Source organism: Psilocybe cubensis, chromosome 11 (genome assembly GCF_017499595.1).
Source record: "Psilocybe cubensis strain MGC-MH-2018 chromosome 11, whole genome shotgun sequence".
NCBI lineage: Eukaryota > Fungi > Basidiomycota > Agaricomycetes > Agaricales > Agrocybaceae > Psilocybe > Psilocybe cubensis.
Window position 1 is genome coordinate 2,283,648 of NC_063009.1, and position 15,686 is coordinate 2,299,333.

Here is a 15,686-nt window from a genome sequence, read left to right on the forward strand (position 1 = left end):
GTAACATTTAGGCAACATTTGGGAGTCCCAAAAACATTTGGCAAACATTTGCCAGTGTTTAAATGTTTTACACTGTTCACATGGTTCCTTATTTAGTGGATCCCTCAGATTATCATAGCAAGTAAAAAGAACTTGTTGCATTAAGAAAACTTATACTACAACATGACTCCAAAAGGTACAGAGAAGCGAGAAAGTGGTTAAATAACAAAATGATGCTGAGATGATGTCATCAATAGATGGTACCCATGAATTATAGGAGCTACTTTGGTTGCACGATGTAAGCAAGGTGTGTGTGCAGAAGTGCGCATATACTCACCTAAAAGTTTGGGACCTAGTGAATGATTATATACCAAGCCGGATATCCAGTAGATCTAAGGCAGAAGGAGAACGGTCTACGGAAAGGCAGATACATGGTCAGTTGAGGATGATCTAATCAGAAAGGAAGTGGCAGAATTACCTGTGAGTTAGATTCAGCTATGATATACGAAGACTTAGAGTTGAAAAGTCCAAGCCCAAGTCCCACCAAGCGTCGCCGGAGTAGTGAACATGAGAGTATGTGGAAAGAAAGAAACAGGGGTTGAAAGAGATTATTATGCACAAACAAACAAATATTTGATCTCCGATTCACTCCGATTCACGCTGATCGCATTGTGACTTCGTTGACAGTCGAGAAATTGTACAGACCGGGTGACCAACTGTACAGAATTCTAATTAGAACTAATGTGGCTGTATAGCCAGTAAATTTTGGTGTGGATGAATTATTTCATCAGCATTTGAAAGTCCTGTAAACATTTCTCATAACCGAAGTGTAAAACCAAATGTTTTGTGACCTCTTTTAATTTTGTTAAATGATTCCTTCAAGGTTGCACAGTGTACGAATTTTTTTTTGTAAATTGTAGTTACTAGAAATTATTTGGTGCTTGTTTTGTGCTTCAAAAATGTTTGTGGGGCCTCCAAATGACCACCAAATGATTTGAGTGTTCCCAAATGTTGCCCAAATGTTTTGCGTGACATTATTGTGTCACGTAAAACATTGGCATGCCTTATAAGGCTCCCAAGGCATTTGGGGGTCTGGTCACTTTTGCTGATGATCCGTTCCAAGTCTTCGGTAGTGATGAATTGGAGAACGTGGTGCCAAATGTCCTCGTTCAGCACACACTTGGCCATGATGCTAAGAGGTAACTCCTGAAGAAGACGTGGAAAGGTTGCATGGGCTTGTGTCTATATGAGTCATTTTAGCCACGAGGCAGTCCGGGACCCGTTTCAAGCTTCGATGTGGAATTAGGGTGGGGAACTATCACGTGTAGAACGTAGACACTGGTATTTGGCGTGAATATGCCTACTCGAAGATTTCTGCAGCGTTGAGTGCATTATCCTGCAGAAAAACTGGGCGGTTAGTTTCAGTTAGCGCAGCATAGTTACAACACATACCGTCAAGCCTGCGAAGATCTGACATCATTGACATCCTTCCCCATATTCGATTGACTGAATCTGCTGCCTAAAATAATTAACGAATTCAATCTTAACGCCGCATGAAGTGTTGGGAGACGTAGTTACCATGTCCTTCTGTAAAGCGTCTTCAACCATGCGTTCAGGCGGCTGTAATGTCAGCGAAAGCAACAAAAGAGTGTCTTTCTGCAATTCAAAATTTCCTGTGGATGCCCTGATGGCGCGCGTCTATGGATGGGTAAGCACTATAAGCGAGTAAAAAAGCGAATAGAGGGATATCAGAGTGGAAAGGGGGAGAATCATGAGTGATAGTGGGCTGTGTGAAGGAAATGTTGTCAACATATTTTCAACGCCTGACATGACTGACTGTAATTACATCGCCGCTTAAATTTTTGTTTTGGTGTAGTCTGGCTTGGCACAGTACCGTAGACCAAGTGCAGACTACGTATTGAAAACTTGAGAACAGTCGACAACAATGATGTTTCGTACAATATATTAATTCGTGACCGTGTACAATGCGCCATACCGTGCCATACCGTACATACCGTACTAATTATCTCAGACTTCAACTGCCAGCACGCTGCACGCAGGCGCCATGAAAACATTAAAATCAAACATTTCGGGTCTTCAACAGGGTCGCTTCACCGAGTCACTCGAGAGGATGGAGGTGCTGAAATTGACCTGCGGCTCCATGAGGGAACAGCTGGTGTTTGCGTAACAATATACCATATACGGCGTGGCCAGTGAGGAAGTAATCGGTAGATAAAACCAATTGGGTTATCTGTATTATGCCATACCTGCGAGCGAAGTGTTGAAGGATTGCGAGAGCAAATGATTTCTTCGAGATGGATAACACATTGATCGATGGTCGGGCGCTTACTTGGGTCTTCTTGTACCATGGCATCGACGAGGGGTTTCATGAAACCGAGGCCATAGATATACCCGTCGATATTATCAGGGTGACCCTACCGGCAATAATGAAGTCAATAACAATAACAATATAGAGGGTTTAGAGATACCTCAGTAAAGTATATTCGAATCAAATTTCCCAAATAGTAGATATCGGTCGGGAATGGGTCACGGGCAGTGTGTAAGTGTTTGATGTCCTGAAATTCTGGCGCTGACTTGTCTCCTCCTCGCAATGTAACAGCACGAGGAAACTTGTAAGACTCTTCAAAATGGACCGATAATCCGTAATCGATCCAGTAATATTTAGGAGGGCATTGCGTCCTTGTACACTTGGGACTTGCAGGGCCAGTGTAATCTCGGTTCATGCGATATTTCACAGGGTGGAACCCTTCAGGATAGATTTCAGATGGATCCATCATTACATTATTTGCTGTACAGTCCCTGAGAATTGCATTGGTTAACGTCCTGGGACAAAACATTGAACTCACCGATGTGCGATATGATGACGATGGAGGAATTGTATACCCTTGAAAATAGGTTAGACGCCGTATTATGGACGAGATTCAACAAACACACTTTAAAAATTTGATAGAAAAAGTCCAAACATTCCCCGATGGTATCGAACCGAGTAATATGAAAAGGATACAGCAAAGGCATCACGATTATGGAATGTTCAGGGTCATTCGGGATATCCAAGACCTCATAAACAGGCACACAGTGGTTATCCGAGTCCTTCATCAGCTCTGGAGAAGAAACATATTGCGATATGGCGAGTTCCCAATCATATTCATTGCCTGCCTTACGCACTTTCTTGAGCATAACAGGTTTGTCATCTCTAGCACGAACCGCATCCATCACTGGTATTTGCTTAGAGATAATGAATATAGGTTTAGAGAGAGGACGTCAAAAATTTAAAGACATACACCTCGTCGAACGTTATCCTCTCTCTGTCGGACCTCATATCTTTCAGCAGGCGGGTTTGTTACCCAAGATGGGATCCAGTCTGGTTGATACCGTGCACGAAGTTGATATCCGCGAGAGAAGAGCCAAGGCTGTAGATCGCGCCAGAAAGTTTCCTCGCTATCCAGCTCCATTCCGATTCAAGCCAGGAGTATAGCTGCTATTGAAACTCGAGTGAGTGTATGACGACGTAAATAGCTCGCAGATGCAGAAGCAACCAGAATATGAATAGGGACTAAAAGGTGTTGGATTCAGAATACATTTCTCACGGATGTCAAACCATGTCCCTTGGGTCAGATGAACTACTTTTTTTAAGGAACAATAGGAACTGACAATGATGATAGAACCTGGTTGAATACTGTACAACATGACACGCAAATGATACACAAAATAGCAGAAGTAGGATAAAAATACGAGTTACAGTCCATCAGTCGAGTTGTAGTTTGTAATTTCAAGGTTTGATGTTGCAGGCTCGCAGCTACCGTCCAATGCCACAAGATTACATTTGTCCATCTTAGCTGAGAGGTGCAGAGGCTTTCAACGGTTTTGCCCCACGGACGGACTTTCTGGGATCCCAGAAGAAAACTTATTTTTCTTCCCCGCTGTGGGGCTGTTGTCCACTTCTTCCGTCCGCCGTTTGCGAGCAGTTCCAGGAGTACGGGGAGTAGCTGGCGTATGAAATGGGGTATCTTGAGACTGCAAGGAGTGAGGTGGGGTAATTGGTTCCGGTTTCAAAATGGATGGCGAAGCTTTCACGACTGGGTCGGTTTCTTCAGGCTCGAGAGCAGCGATGGCATCATCAACAAACCCCAAGAAGGTGTCGTATTCAGCATCCGATGGCGCAAGAAGATCCATAAGCGGCACCTTAGGTGCCTTTGACCTGCATTCCTTCTCCTTCCGGGTTGCATGTTTGATGAGGAAGTTTCCAAGAGAGGTCAGCAAGGCGGAAAAGCACTCAAAATATGGTGTAAGCTCCGTCGTAGGATCGTAGAGAAAGGCTGTTTTCATTCCGATGGCAACGACAACATCCTCTTGCCATGCCACAAGCGCTCTAGGTTCCGATTCCAGGCGCTCATGTGGTCCTGTATACGTGCTACATATCCAGGCAAACACGTAGAAAAAGGATTCCAAGTCATCGAGATAGTCGTGTGGCCGAGCATGCTCTCCGTTTTTTTCGCTTCTAAGAACGGTAATTGATTGGAATGCCCGTGTGCCCTAGAAAAACATTAAGTATTCGAAAGCAAAGGTAAGTTATGGGATTCAAGGCTTACCGTTCGAAAGGTGCCTGTGAGTGGAGCTTGTCGTGTCAGGCAAATAGCCATGTCGAGATCGATTAGGACTCCCCGTGAACCTTCCACGGAGCCCTCCTTTCCATGAAGGATATTGTTTATACTGACATCACGATGCAGGATGTGCTTGTCGCGCCAGAGATTTCTATGGCCTGTATAGTAAAATTATTAAAAGACAACTCGTAACATCGGAAATGCATAGTGCTCACCGTTGACAGCGTCCCGAAAGGCGAACAGTAAGTGACGGCGATTGTTAAAGTAATCCAAAGGCTTTCCATACGCTTCTAGGACGATACGGCTGAATATGCGATTATGCGAGAGGGACTCCGTAAGGTCACAATTGGGAACATCTCGAAACTGTGCCACATCATCCTGTCCATTGTCCTGATAGGTGACCATTTGCCCAACTCCTGCTACCCCAGCAACTTCAGCAAGGAGCTTGCACTCCGGTTCACGCCCAGCAGATCTCCATGAATCTTTAATTAGAAATGGTGTACCATCGCAATCCACCACATTCCAACAGACCGTTCCTCGACCGCGCATTGTGTTACGAGAGAAGGCGATTGCTGACGATCCTTCAGCAACTCGATACTCTCGCATACCAAGACCCTTCACTTCCCAGTGATTATGCAACGTAATATAACGTGAATTATTTCGCCAGAAGATATTAGTATCAAAGCCAATTTTTTGATTGTTGGTAGAGCAGAAACCGAGTACAATTCTGACAAAGTTGCCGGGTTGTTCGTGGATATTGAATCGTTGACTTTGAATGGCGCCGGATCGATCAAATAAGAATAAACGCGCTTTTTTCTCGGTGAGAATGATGGAGTAGACAAATCTTCGATGATGCTGCTCTATGAAGCATTGTCTACATTGAATAGTTATAAAGGGCCGAGAGTCTCAATCGAGAGGGACAAAAGCTTACCTTGCATAGACGGCAACTTGATCTGTGTTCATCATGTCCTTTTGGTTCCTCTCTGTCTTGATTTCTCCTGGGGAGGCACATAGTGCATACGATGCTCGGATTTCGTTGTTGTTCTCTTCAGTGTTAAGGTTGGCGCCACTACCTAGGATCATAAAGTCGGGCGAAGTCCTACATCTCGAGCTGTCGTCAGCTGACCCATGACGGTTGAGGTCTTTATGGGGAATGTCGATGTTGTGTGTGTCGACCAATTTCCTCCCACGTCCGTTATACTTAAAGTAAGCCAAAATGTGGCCCAATAGTTCGATGAACGGCGTGTATAGTGCTTTCTCGTCATTTGGTTTCTTGGGTATGGTATGCCAGCGGCCTTGATCGTAGTATGGAGTTCGAGAGATGAAGTCTTCAATACATCTATCGGCGACTGAAGATTTGAAAATCTTGTTATGGTAGGTTGAGCCCATGGACACGATGCCACCTGCAAGCTCTACGTGAAGCGCATCGGACATGTCTTTCACCGTCTGAGGGGGACATGCTGTTCGATTTGTCCCAACCTTGAACGGAGTGTCTTCTGTGGTCTTGGTAGATGTATAGGTGCTCGTGTTCTTATCGCAGTGCGGCGAAGGCTGTCAGATGGTGGTGGTTGGCGTGGGGGAGTTTATAATGACTCTGACTCTGAGCGCTGGAAGGCATCTTGCGTAAGTAATTCTACTAAACTGAAAGTGATTCATACCTTGTGAGTATTTATACTACCAACTACCTAATTCCATAATCATCCAACAAAGGACTTTCCGAATGTGTTGAATTAAGTGGCACCGATGAAGATGGTGGTTGAAAAGAAAGCGTGACTGCCGTATTGGGCCCGTCCGCCCCTCGTCATTGTTTGTCGCGCTCGGTAATTACTTCACGTGATCGTGTCTGATCGCCGTTGGGGTGGCCAACCAATGGCCAACACCAAGCCAACACCAGTTGAGAACCGACAAAAAGAAAAGTTTACTATATTACTTTCCTGTATTGAACACAATATATGAAGCGCAGTAGTACAAAGCATATTAATAAACGATAACTTTCGTGGATGTAATCAATTCCAGCGGCTGAGAAGCGATGGCCCGAGATAGTAATGGTCAGATATGCTACGGAATGCTGTGGTTGTGTCTGCGTCGCTCAGGTGTAAGGTGTGGTATAGCTGGTGTTTGTGTGAGGATGTAGGTAATGCGACGAGCCCAGTGAGGAAAAAAGCGGTACAGGAAGCCAAATATACTGTCAGTACTATGCCACACCTGTGCCCGAAGTGTGCAAGTGCTTTGAGCTTGGATTATGTCTTCAAGGTGAACAACACATTGATCAATAGTTGGACGTTTGCTCATGTCTTCGTGAACCATAGCGGCGACAAGGGGTTTCATGAAAGAAAGTCCGAATTTGAATCCCTCGATGTCATTACCGCGTCCCTGTCATAGCGAAAATGCGCATTTAGAAACAAGCAAAGGGAGTACAGGAGAACAGGAGAAATAAACCTCGGTAAAGTGTATTCTGATCAAATTTCCCAGATAGTAGATGTCCGTTGGGAAGGGATTCCGCCTAGTGTGCAGCTGTGCCATATCTCGAAACTCCGGGGGCGATTTGTCACCTCCGCGTATTGACATTGCTTGAGGGAATTTGTCCGACTCCTTGAATTGCACCGATAGACCAAAATCTATCCAGTAATATTTCGGAGGTCGCTGTGTTCTCGTATATTTCTGAAATGCCGGGCCAGCAAGATCGCGGCTCATGTTATACTTGACGGGGTGAAATCCATCTGGGTAAATCTCAGATGGATCCATCATGACATTATTTTGCGTACAATTGCTTATAAAAGTTCAAATAATGCATATACGCAAGTTATTAAACCTAACTCACCGATGAGCTATATGGTGTTTATGCAAAAATTGAAGACCCTGTTTGTGGGCTTTGAGCAAAGGTTTCCGCGGAATTATAGGTTCGCACCTTGAATATTTGATGAAAAAAATCCAGACACTCTCCAATGGTGTCAAATCGTGTGGCGTTGAAGGGGTGTAGTAATGGCATGACAATAATTACATATTCACTATCGCCTGGAATATCCAACACTTCGTAGATGGGTATACAGTGATTATCGGGATCTTTCAGAAGGTCCGGGGAAGACACGTATTGCGAAATGGCAAGCTCTTGGTCAAACCCATTGTTATGTTTGTATACCTGCTTCAGCATAACAGGTTTTTTATCTTTTAGCCTAATGGCATCCATGACAAGCGAAGGCTGGAGAGTGATAAGCGTATGCTATGATTTAGAGCTTGACCAGGACACTCACTCCTCGACAAATGCGATCTTCCCTCTTTCGCATTTCAAACACATCGGCTGGAGGATTTGTCACCCACGATGGAACCCAACCTGGCTGAAAGCGTGGACGAAGTTCGTATCCACAAGACAGCAGCCATGGCTGTTTCTCAACCCAAATCATTTCTTGAGGTTCCAACGCCATGCAAGGTCGAGAGGCCAACCGTTTTGGTCAGCTAGAAGTTGCTTGTCTGTTTGCAGATTAGCTCAGTGAGCAATGTAAAGTTATTGTAAGCCCTGTCGTGCGTAGTGGTAAGTCATCATGCTTGGAAACCCGCTTATTTTTTAGAACAACAATTCCAGCGTTGCTATTTCACATGCCCTTCAACCTATGATGAACAATGCCCTCAGCGTCGGAAATAGTTTGTGGCTATATTTAAATTAGCCCACAGCGTGGTACGATATTCGGACATAATTAGGTGAACCTACACATCGTCGTGCGATGTTTGCGACACATTGTTTGATATTGGTGAAACCAATTAAGCAAGGCGCAATCGTTAGCTGCCACTAGACCGGTAGACTTCGTTACTGCTAGTAAGTTTGGTGTGTGCGATGTGGGGTCCATAGATAGCTAATTTCACCAAGCCGAAGTTATTGAATTTCCTTAAATCCTGAAGACATTATTATACCATGATATTCCACAGTGGTCGACTCTCGAGACATCATTTGAAAGTCTCTATGCATTGTTCATGCCAATGACTAGCTTCAGCAACAGATCCACCGTCACCTCCTTGTAATTGCTGTCTTAAGTGGATCAAAGGATGTTATCACTACTTTGGAATTTTACTGCATGCCGCATTCCTATTTTGTCATTGACTAGATTGAACTTGGCTTGAGCTACCATCATTGTAGCCTGTTTGGTTACACTGGCATGCCCACAAGAAAGAACTATTACTGATATGACACGCAACCCATAAATGACATGAGAAATTCCGTATAACGAAACGAAAGAAAATAAAGGCATTGTCAAGGGAGTTCTTCTATTGTTTATGCCGTACACCTGCTAATGCTTGATGTTGGTTGGATGTGGACGGACGTCACAGTATATTTAGGTTGTCCGAGTCACTAAGCTGTTATCCTGTAGATAGTTATTGTTGTCTTTAGAGAAATGACATACCTACATTGACCAACTATACCAAAAAGAGGTGTATTAAAAGGCTACAGGAAAGTGAGAAGATACATTCGTCCTTACCCACCTCTTCACTTACATCGCATCCTACCAGATTCTCGCTCAAATCAACATGCCTGAGTTTACCTTTGATGATGCAGTAACGGTAGCTAAACTCATATGCGAAGTATCTGTGGCGAGGCCCTTTTCTGGACAGAAGTACACACAAGCCGGTGGTCAATTACTGGACCAAACCAAAATCTTACTATTAGAAAAAAATCAACGAATAACACCGAGTTTCTGATACCGCCAAAGGAACGCCTTAACCTTCATAACCAACACCAAAGGTATGATATACGCTTACATCTATACAACATGCGGTGATTGAGTAAAGCTTTCTAGCCTAGCTTCAGAGCGAGAAAAGCTCGAAAAACAAACACAGAGTTACATAGGATCTCTCACCCATTATGGCGTAGCAAAATAGTTTCATAACGATGCTTACGCGCTAAATCGACAGGCCCAGGTCAGCCCACAAAGACTTTTTCGGTATTCTTCCTGAGTAAAACATGATTCCTTCCATCCACAATTCATGAAAGCAGGATGTATCAGATACTGCGATGAATGAATTAGGGAAACAAGAAGCACACGCTGAACTTGCTGAAGCCACCAGAAGACACAGGGGAGCAGATCACAATCACTGTGGCTCCGAGGAAATGAATGAGAATGATGACACTGCCAGCATTTACTATATGGCGGAAGAAGCAAGGTTAAGCATGCTTGATCTTGCTCGGGATGGCGATCGTGCTGTATATCATCATAATTCTGGGCCAACACAACCAGGACAGAGTAATCAAAGACCACAGCAGTATACTCGAGGGTTGGTTATTCCAAAGTCAGACTCTCATGGAAGGAGTAATGGACTCGGATTTGATGGAAGTCCGATTGACCTATTGCAGCCACACGTCTCAGGGCCAGACGTGCCCCTCAAAGCCGTTGTTAAACCCAGAAGACACTGAGGTTGATAAACATGTAAAGAAATAGTTAAAATGTCGTCGAATGAATTGTTAGTCCAATCACACACACACACTTATCTATATTACTTGGGTAATGCAGAGGCTTAGTGGTATTCCTATCTATTAGACGAACTTGCAGGGAGCGCAGGTAAAACCTTGTTTCTTTTACCCGCTGTGAGTCTGTCTTTGATCTCCCCCTCCTGTTGTTTGCAAGTCAAACTAGGTGTTATAGTGCAACGGGTATCTAGACATAGAAAGCTGCATCCTAAGAGTGGTGAGGAGGGGTAATTGGTTTGGGCTGGGGAGACGACACAGAAAGGTCGAAATCTTCGAGCTCGCAATTATCAATAGCTTTCTCAATAAATCCTATGAAAGTGTTGTAATCCGCGTTCGAAGCCTCCAAAAGACTGAGGAAGGGCTTCCTTGGCTCTTTGCTTATAGATTCATCTTCCTTCTGGATGGCGTGTTTGAAGAGGAACATAGCCATGTCTTTGATCATTCCCAAGAGAGTGTGGAAATATGGTGCAATGTTAACCGTCGGATACATCAAGAACTTTGTCTTCACGCTGGCGGCAATGATAGGGTCTGGGGAGTCCCAGTAAACAAGTACACCTGGTCCATCTTTAATGGATTGATTAGGGCGGTGGTACATGTTGCAGATCCATAAAATCATATAAAAGAATGATTCAAAATCGTCTAGGTAATCGTGTGGGCGAGCATGCTCTCCATATCGTTCCTTTTGGATGACATTGATGGATTGGAATAAATGAGTTCCCTGTTATTGAAACATATCAATATTAAAACTATGCAGGCCAGTGCAGAACTTGCCGTCTGGAATGTGACAAAATGAGACGGTTCACGCTGTGAGTAAATTGACGTGCCCGGGCCAGAGTCAATCAAAACCCGTCTATTTTGCACTCCATCAACCTGCCAGTGGCCTTCTTGATAGTGTGGAGTTTGTTGGATAAAGGCATCAATGTTCTTTTCTCTAATTACAGTCTTGAGGAGTTTCTGGAGTTTTTTATAATTGTCATCCACGATACCACCCTCGATCTTCTGCTGACGTGCATTTGACATTGCTATCTCCATAGGAGGGATTTCTCGCGGACCTACGCAGACCAATCTTGATAGGCGCCTTCTGTACTCGTTGTAGTAGTAGAGCAAGTCCTAGATGAATCTCGAACAAGATTGCCGGATGTTGCGGGTAAGGGATTGTAGCGACTCTGACTCGAAGCTTAGAATTTAAACACGTCCAAAACCCATTGTTGAACAATTGAAGAGGTTTACCGATCATAGGTGTGGGTATGTTATCTGCCATGTTATCTGCCCGGCAGAATCCGAGCTTACTCTTTTCACACTTTTCACCATAAAACCTTGGGTAAACTGCAATAAAAAAAATGTATTCAAGTATGTACAGGATGTGTATACACATAAGTGCCTTTAAAATTTGAGTAAGTGCTGTCGAATCAGTAGAATACGTATGGATGTTATCTGCCACCCCCAATGTTATCTGCCAGCCGAGGTGCCGCAACACAGCCACATTTGCGCACTTCCGTATTCAATTCACGCTCAACGGGCATCCTGGTTTGATTTTTTGAGGCTCTTTGAGTGATATTCTAGATCACATATAAAGTAAATAATGCCCAGGTAGAAAATATCAGACAAATTTAGAGTACAGACAAAGTAAAAGGTACATGTTTACATGGTCCATTTCTCGGACGCGCGTCAGCGCAAAATCTTTGAAAATTTGCTTCTCGTTTCACACGGTATTTTACAAAATTTATGTTTGTGACAATCCGTACATATTCTCGAGTACTTTCAAGTAATTTCTCTTCAAAATTTTGACAAAAATAAAGCATCGTGAGTCTCTCTCTTTTTCTCTCCATTTTTTGGTCATTTCCCGTTTGGGACACCCACTCCTATGAACGGAAAACCATTGACACGGCGGGCAAAAGTGCTGACTAGTCAGCCTGGGAGTTGGTCTGACCAGTCACCTGACCAGTGTGCTGACTAGTCACCTGACTAGTCATGTAGCTGTCACGCATTTACTGTCACGCTGCTAAATTTCTGTAATTCCGCTCATTGATTGTAGAACAGAGGATTTCTTTTCTATGCCCCAGACTTACACAGGGCGGGCGTCGTGTACCTTCTAAACAACGTCGGGTGACCGTGCACAAGTACTCTGAAAGCGTGATTAGTTATCCATTTGTTTGAATAATGACCGAATTTCAACCAAATACAAGAAATATCCAATTCCGAGTCATTCATTACTTTTCCTCAGTGACAGTGCTTCGGAAGACAATGGTTTATTCCCATTTAATCTTATGTTACTGAACTCATTTACCAATACTAACCAGCGTGACAACATTTGTGTGACCTCTCCTGACTGGTCAGTTGATTCGTCACGGAACGCGTCACGATATAGTCACGTGACTGGTCAGACCAACTCCCATGCTGACTAGTCAGCACTTTTGCCCGCCGTGTGAAGAGGCACGGACTATAAAGAATCCGTGTTCGGCAGTCGGCACACCCCACAATAAAGCATGTGACTTGCCGAGCAATCCACGGCCAGCGGCCATGCTCAAAGAAGTTCAACTGAAGCTGTATTTACATCGTCTGTCTCTGTAAGTAGTTCTGATCAGATTAATGCTTTAAACATGTTTCAGTTACGAAATCAAGCTGTGTCGTTAACCGTACATCATTGGGAAAATCTGGGGAAAATGGCAGATACCAACTTGAATTAGTATCTGCCACAGAAACGATGCAATTAATATTTATTATTCCCCGTATTTACATGAGTTTTACTACTACTCCAGTTGTTTGAGTCTTGAGATAATGCCATTCGTGTATAGAATTGTCCATAGTCTGTGTCGCTTGTCCTGGAAGACGCTACGGAACACACGGATATATCCGATAATACGGAGTAACTGCCAATGCTCAATATTGATCTCAAAGGCACGTCGTCCAATGGTGTGACGTAGGAAGAGAGGGATGTTACCGAGTCTCTCATTATATGAACTGGACAAGCTGATAACAGATCTGGCTCAGATAGTTTTTCAGAAAGGTCGATGATCACCGTAATCTGTGTGTCGCCAAGGTGCTGGTTGATTGTACATATCTCTAAAAATTGTAGTCCCCAGCCTAGATGTAGAATCTCCTGCTTTAAAGAACTCTCGTCAATATCCGACTAATGAATCAACGTAGCATTTAGTAGAGGTTCCCTGAAGAATACGCAGTAAAACACTCACCACAGTGTTGCACTCTATTCGCGCGGTCTTCAACTCGGGCAACAACAATGCCAGATCAATAAGGAGCTGAGATGAAAATCGATGGATCCTCAGAGAAAGTGTGGATATCTGAAGTAGGGTCTCTGCCCTGATCGGTGATGGCCGTAAAATCGATAAAATATCATCATGCGAGAGTGCAAAGTCTACCAATGATAGCGAGTCCAGAGTAGGGCAGTGTAAATGTACGAGTCTAACACGTGGGTCAGAGCAAGCGCCTGAGAGGAACATGGAAACGCTAAGACTGCGAAGTTGAGGAAAGGGGATGTTAATATCTTCCGCAAGTTGTAGAATCCAATCAGTGATTTGACCGCCGCCAGCCTTATTAACGAGAACCGCTCGGGCAGAGAGAAAGCTCATTTCCTTGAGCTTTGAGCACTGTCGATCCATAAAACGACTAAAAACCCGTAAATGGGGGAGGGACGACTGCATAGACAAGAGGTTTAAGCTTCTATTTCTGTCTTCCCTGTCGAGGACCTTCCCTGAGTTAGCGAGTTGATTGCAAGATGGGGCAGAGCCAGACCGCAAACTAATTTCCTCCAAACTCGAACGATGTTTTTCTAGAAATCGGACAAATGTAGCAGGCTCCGAAAGATGTTGTCCATCAGCAGGAAGGGTGAGAGCGATCTTGGAAAGCAATGGAAACCTCCCCATCTTGCGAAAGATGCGACTCAGATCCAAGTCATGGGAAGAGTGGGTAGATACAATACACAGAGACCGTAAAGAGTCTTTGAGGTTGTTGAGGAACACCATGAACCCATCCGTTGCCATGTTAATTTCCTTGGGCGAGAGGGAACCTGTGTAAAGATGCCAATTGAAAGATTGCAATTTCGGAAGTTCGATTCCAACGAATGAGTTTAACATCGCCGGCGGGACCTTGACTGTCAGTTTGATCAAATTGTCGGACCACCCATCCAACCCTGCAGTTAGACAAGCCTGATATAGCTCTCGGTGATACCGAAAGGACCCGTCCCAGTCGATGGAATACTCCACCACATTCGGCATTTTCCTAAACGCTGCATTTACCCAAAATACATCTTCGTTCACCTGTTTCTGGATGCGCTCCTTTGCAGCTTTGCTTGAGCGTGATGACTGTAGCAAATTAGGAAACTTGACGCTGGAGTCTATACTATGCGCGAGAGGCTGAACTAGCCAAGGACGAATCTCGACTTTCCGAATGTACGCTGCAGCAGTTGAATCGGTATCGCTATAAAATGCGGGCAATGATATTTACCAATATTTATACGAAGTCTCGACAAGGAGAAATGGCCTTACCATAGATGTTCTAAAAGCCTGATGGATCCATCCCTATCTAGAAATTTGACGGACGTATAGCGATATCGCATCCATTCCTCGAAAAGGACATGATGGCAACTATTGGCTTGCCGGAGGTCTTCGGGTGAGAGAAACCTCACGACATTGTACCATATATCGTCGTTGAACTGGCGTTTGGACATAACGCACGATCGCTAAGGATTCAGTGACCAGGCATTTTAAGAGTCAAGATCTTTGAGCGGGTGATTATCCAGGTAGGTGTGAAAGTGGTAAGCGTCTTACCTTGGTCCGGGGTCAATCGGGGTCGATGAGTCGGGATCATCCGGTCACATGCTCCAGGATATGGCGCGTCCCAGTCGACGCGTCTACCCCTGAGTAACTTATGAAGACTTAGAGTACTTCTATTACATCATATTTGGTACGCTGACTATGTCGTGTTGTCCTGAAAACCTCATAAGGTAACGTGCTTTTTGAACCATGCTGTTTTGAATTTGATGTGGAGAATATCTATATAGATAGGTTCCATGTCGGTGAACACGGTCGACTTTTTATATCATCATGTACTCATTATTACTGATTCAACGTGTGCAGTGTGCGCACTTTCACCAAACTTTCGCTTGTAATTATCTAGAGGGTGTTTGGATCCACATTCTCTAGCTTGATTGGAGCCATATCGAATATTATTAACTCACGGTTATAACTCGTGAGAGTGCCGGATTAAACTTCTCTGGTATGGTGTATTGTCGAATACTTACCAAAAAGTGGAAATTTGTCACCGTTTAGTGAAGCCATAAATATTTACTACATACAATAACGCTCATGGCTATCCATAGAGCTCAAATTCGGCTCCCGTCGTTGGGGATGTACTGAAATGAGGTGATCATCGAGCTAGTGTACTCTATCGACTTGTGATTTAAATATTACACGCGAGGTAATGGGCTCCAAAAAAACCTAAAAAAACACGAAACCATCATTTTAGAGCTATCAGTGATTCTTCTATCTATAATCTCATGAGATGTTGATGTACACTAACCGTGATCAAAGTCACGACAGATAAAGGTCTTTGCCAATAGCTCTCTATGGAAGTAATTGTTGCTTCCAAGTACTGATATGATCACATCACATCAA

General features: G+C 44.0%; 5 protein-coding genes across 5 annotated transcripts; all 5 read right to left on the minus strand.

Moving 5' to 3' along the window:
* Positions 1-1,339: 1,339 nt before the first annotated feature.
* Positions 1,340-3,452, minus strand: JR316_0011814 (uncharacterized protein; the record flags this gene model as incomplete). Its single annotated transcript, XM_047897459.1, has 8 exons — positions 1,340-1,386; positions 1,432-1,498; positions 1,558-1,677; positions 2,247-2,414; positions 2,469-2,823; positions 2,847-2,884; positions 2,935-3,215; positions 3,284-3,452. 8 exons carry the CDS (start codon positions 3,450-3,452, stop codon positions 1,340-1,342), a joined length of 1,245 nt encoding a protein of 414 aa, XP_047743868.1.
* A 403-nt stretch (positions 3,453-3,855) lies between these two features.
* JR316_0011815 (uncharacterized protein) lies at positions 3,856-6,035 on the minus strand (the record flags this gene model as incomplete). Its single annotated transcript, XM_047897460.1, has 4 exons — positions 3,856-4,533; positions 4,590-4,759; positions 4,817-5,475; positions 5,533-6,035. The coding sequence occupies 4 exons, from the start codon at positions 6,033-6,035 to the stop codon at positions 3,856-3,858; spliced, it is 2,010 nt and encodes a 669-aa protein (XP_047743869.1).
* A 624-nt stretch (positions 6,036-6,659) lies between these two features.
* JR316_0011816 (uncharacterized protein) lies at positions 6,660-7,788 on the minus strand (the record flags this gene model as incomplete). The annotated part of the gene is made up of 4 exons (XM_047897461.1): positions 6,660-6,974; positions 7,041-7,371; positions 7,423-7,460; positions 7,510-7,788. The coding sequence occupies 4 exons, from the start codon at positions 7,786-7,788 to the stop codon at positions 6,660-6,662; spliced, it is 963 nt and encodes a 320-aa protein (XP_047743870.1).
* A 2,476-nt stretch (positions 7,789-10,264) lies between these two features.
* On the minus strand, positions 10,265-11,088 carry JR316_0011817 (uncharacterized protein; the record flags this gene model as incomplete). Its single annotated transcript, XM_047897462.1, has 2 exons — positions 10,265-10,774; positions 10,804-11,088. The coding sequence occupies 2 exons, from the start codon at positions 11,086-11,088 to the stop codon at positions 10,265-10,267; spliced, it is 795 nt and encodes a 264-aa protein (XP_047743871.1).
* Positions 11,089-13,175: 2,087 nt separating this feature from the next.
* JR316_0011818 (uncharacterized protein) lies at positions 13,176-14,740 on the minus strand (the record flags this gene model as incomplete). Its single annotated transcript, XM_047897463.1, has 2 exons — positions 13,176-14,490; positions 14,559-14,740. The coding sequence occupies 2 exons, from the start codon at positions 14,738-14,740 to the stop codon at positions 13,176-13,178; spliced, it is 1,497 nt and encodes a 498-aa protein (XP_047743872.1).
* Positions 14,741-15,686: the final 946 nt, after the last annotated feature.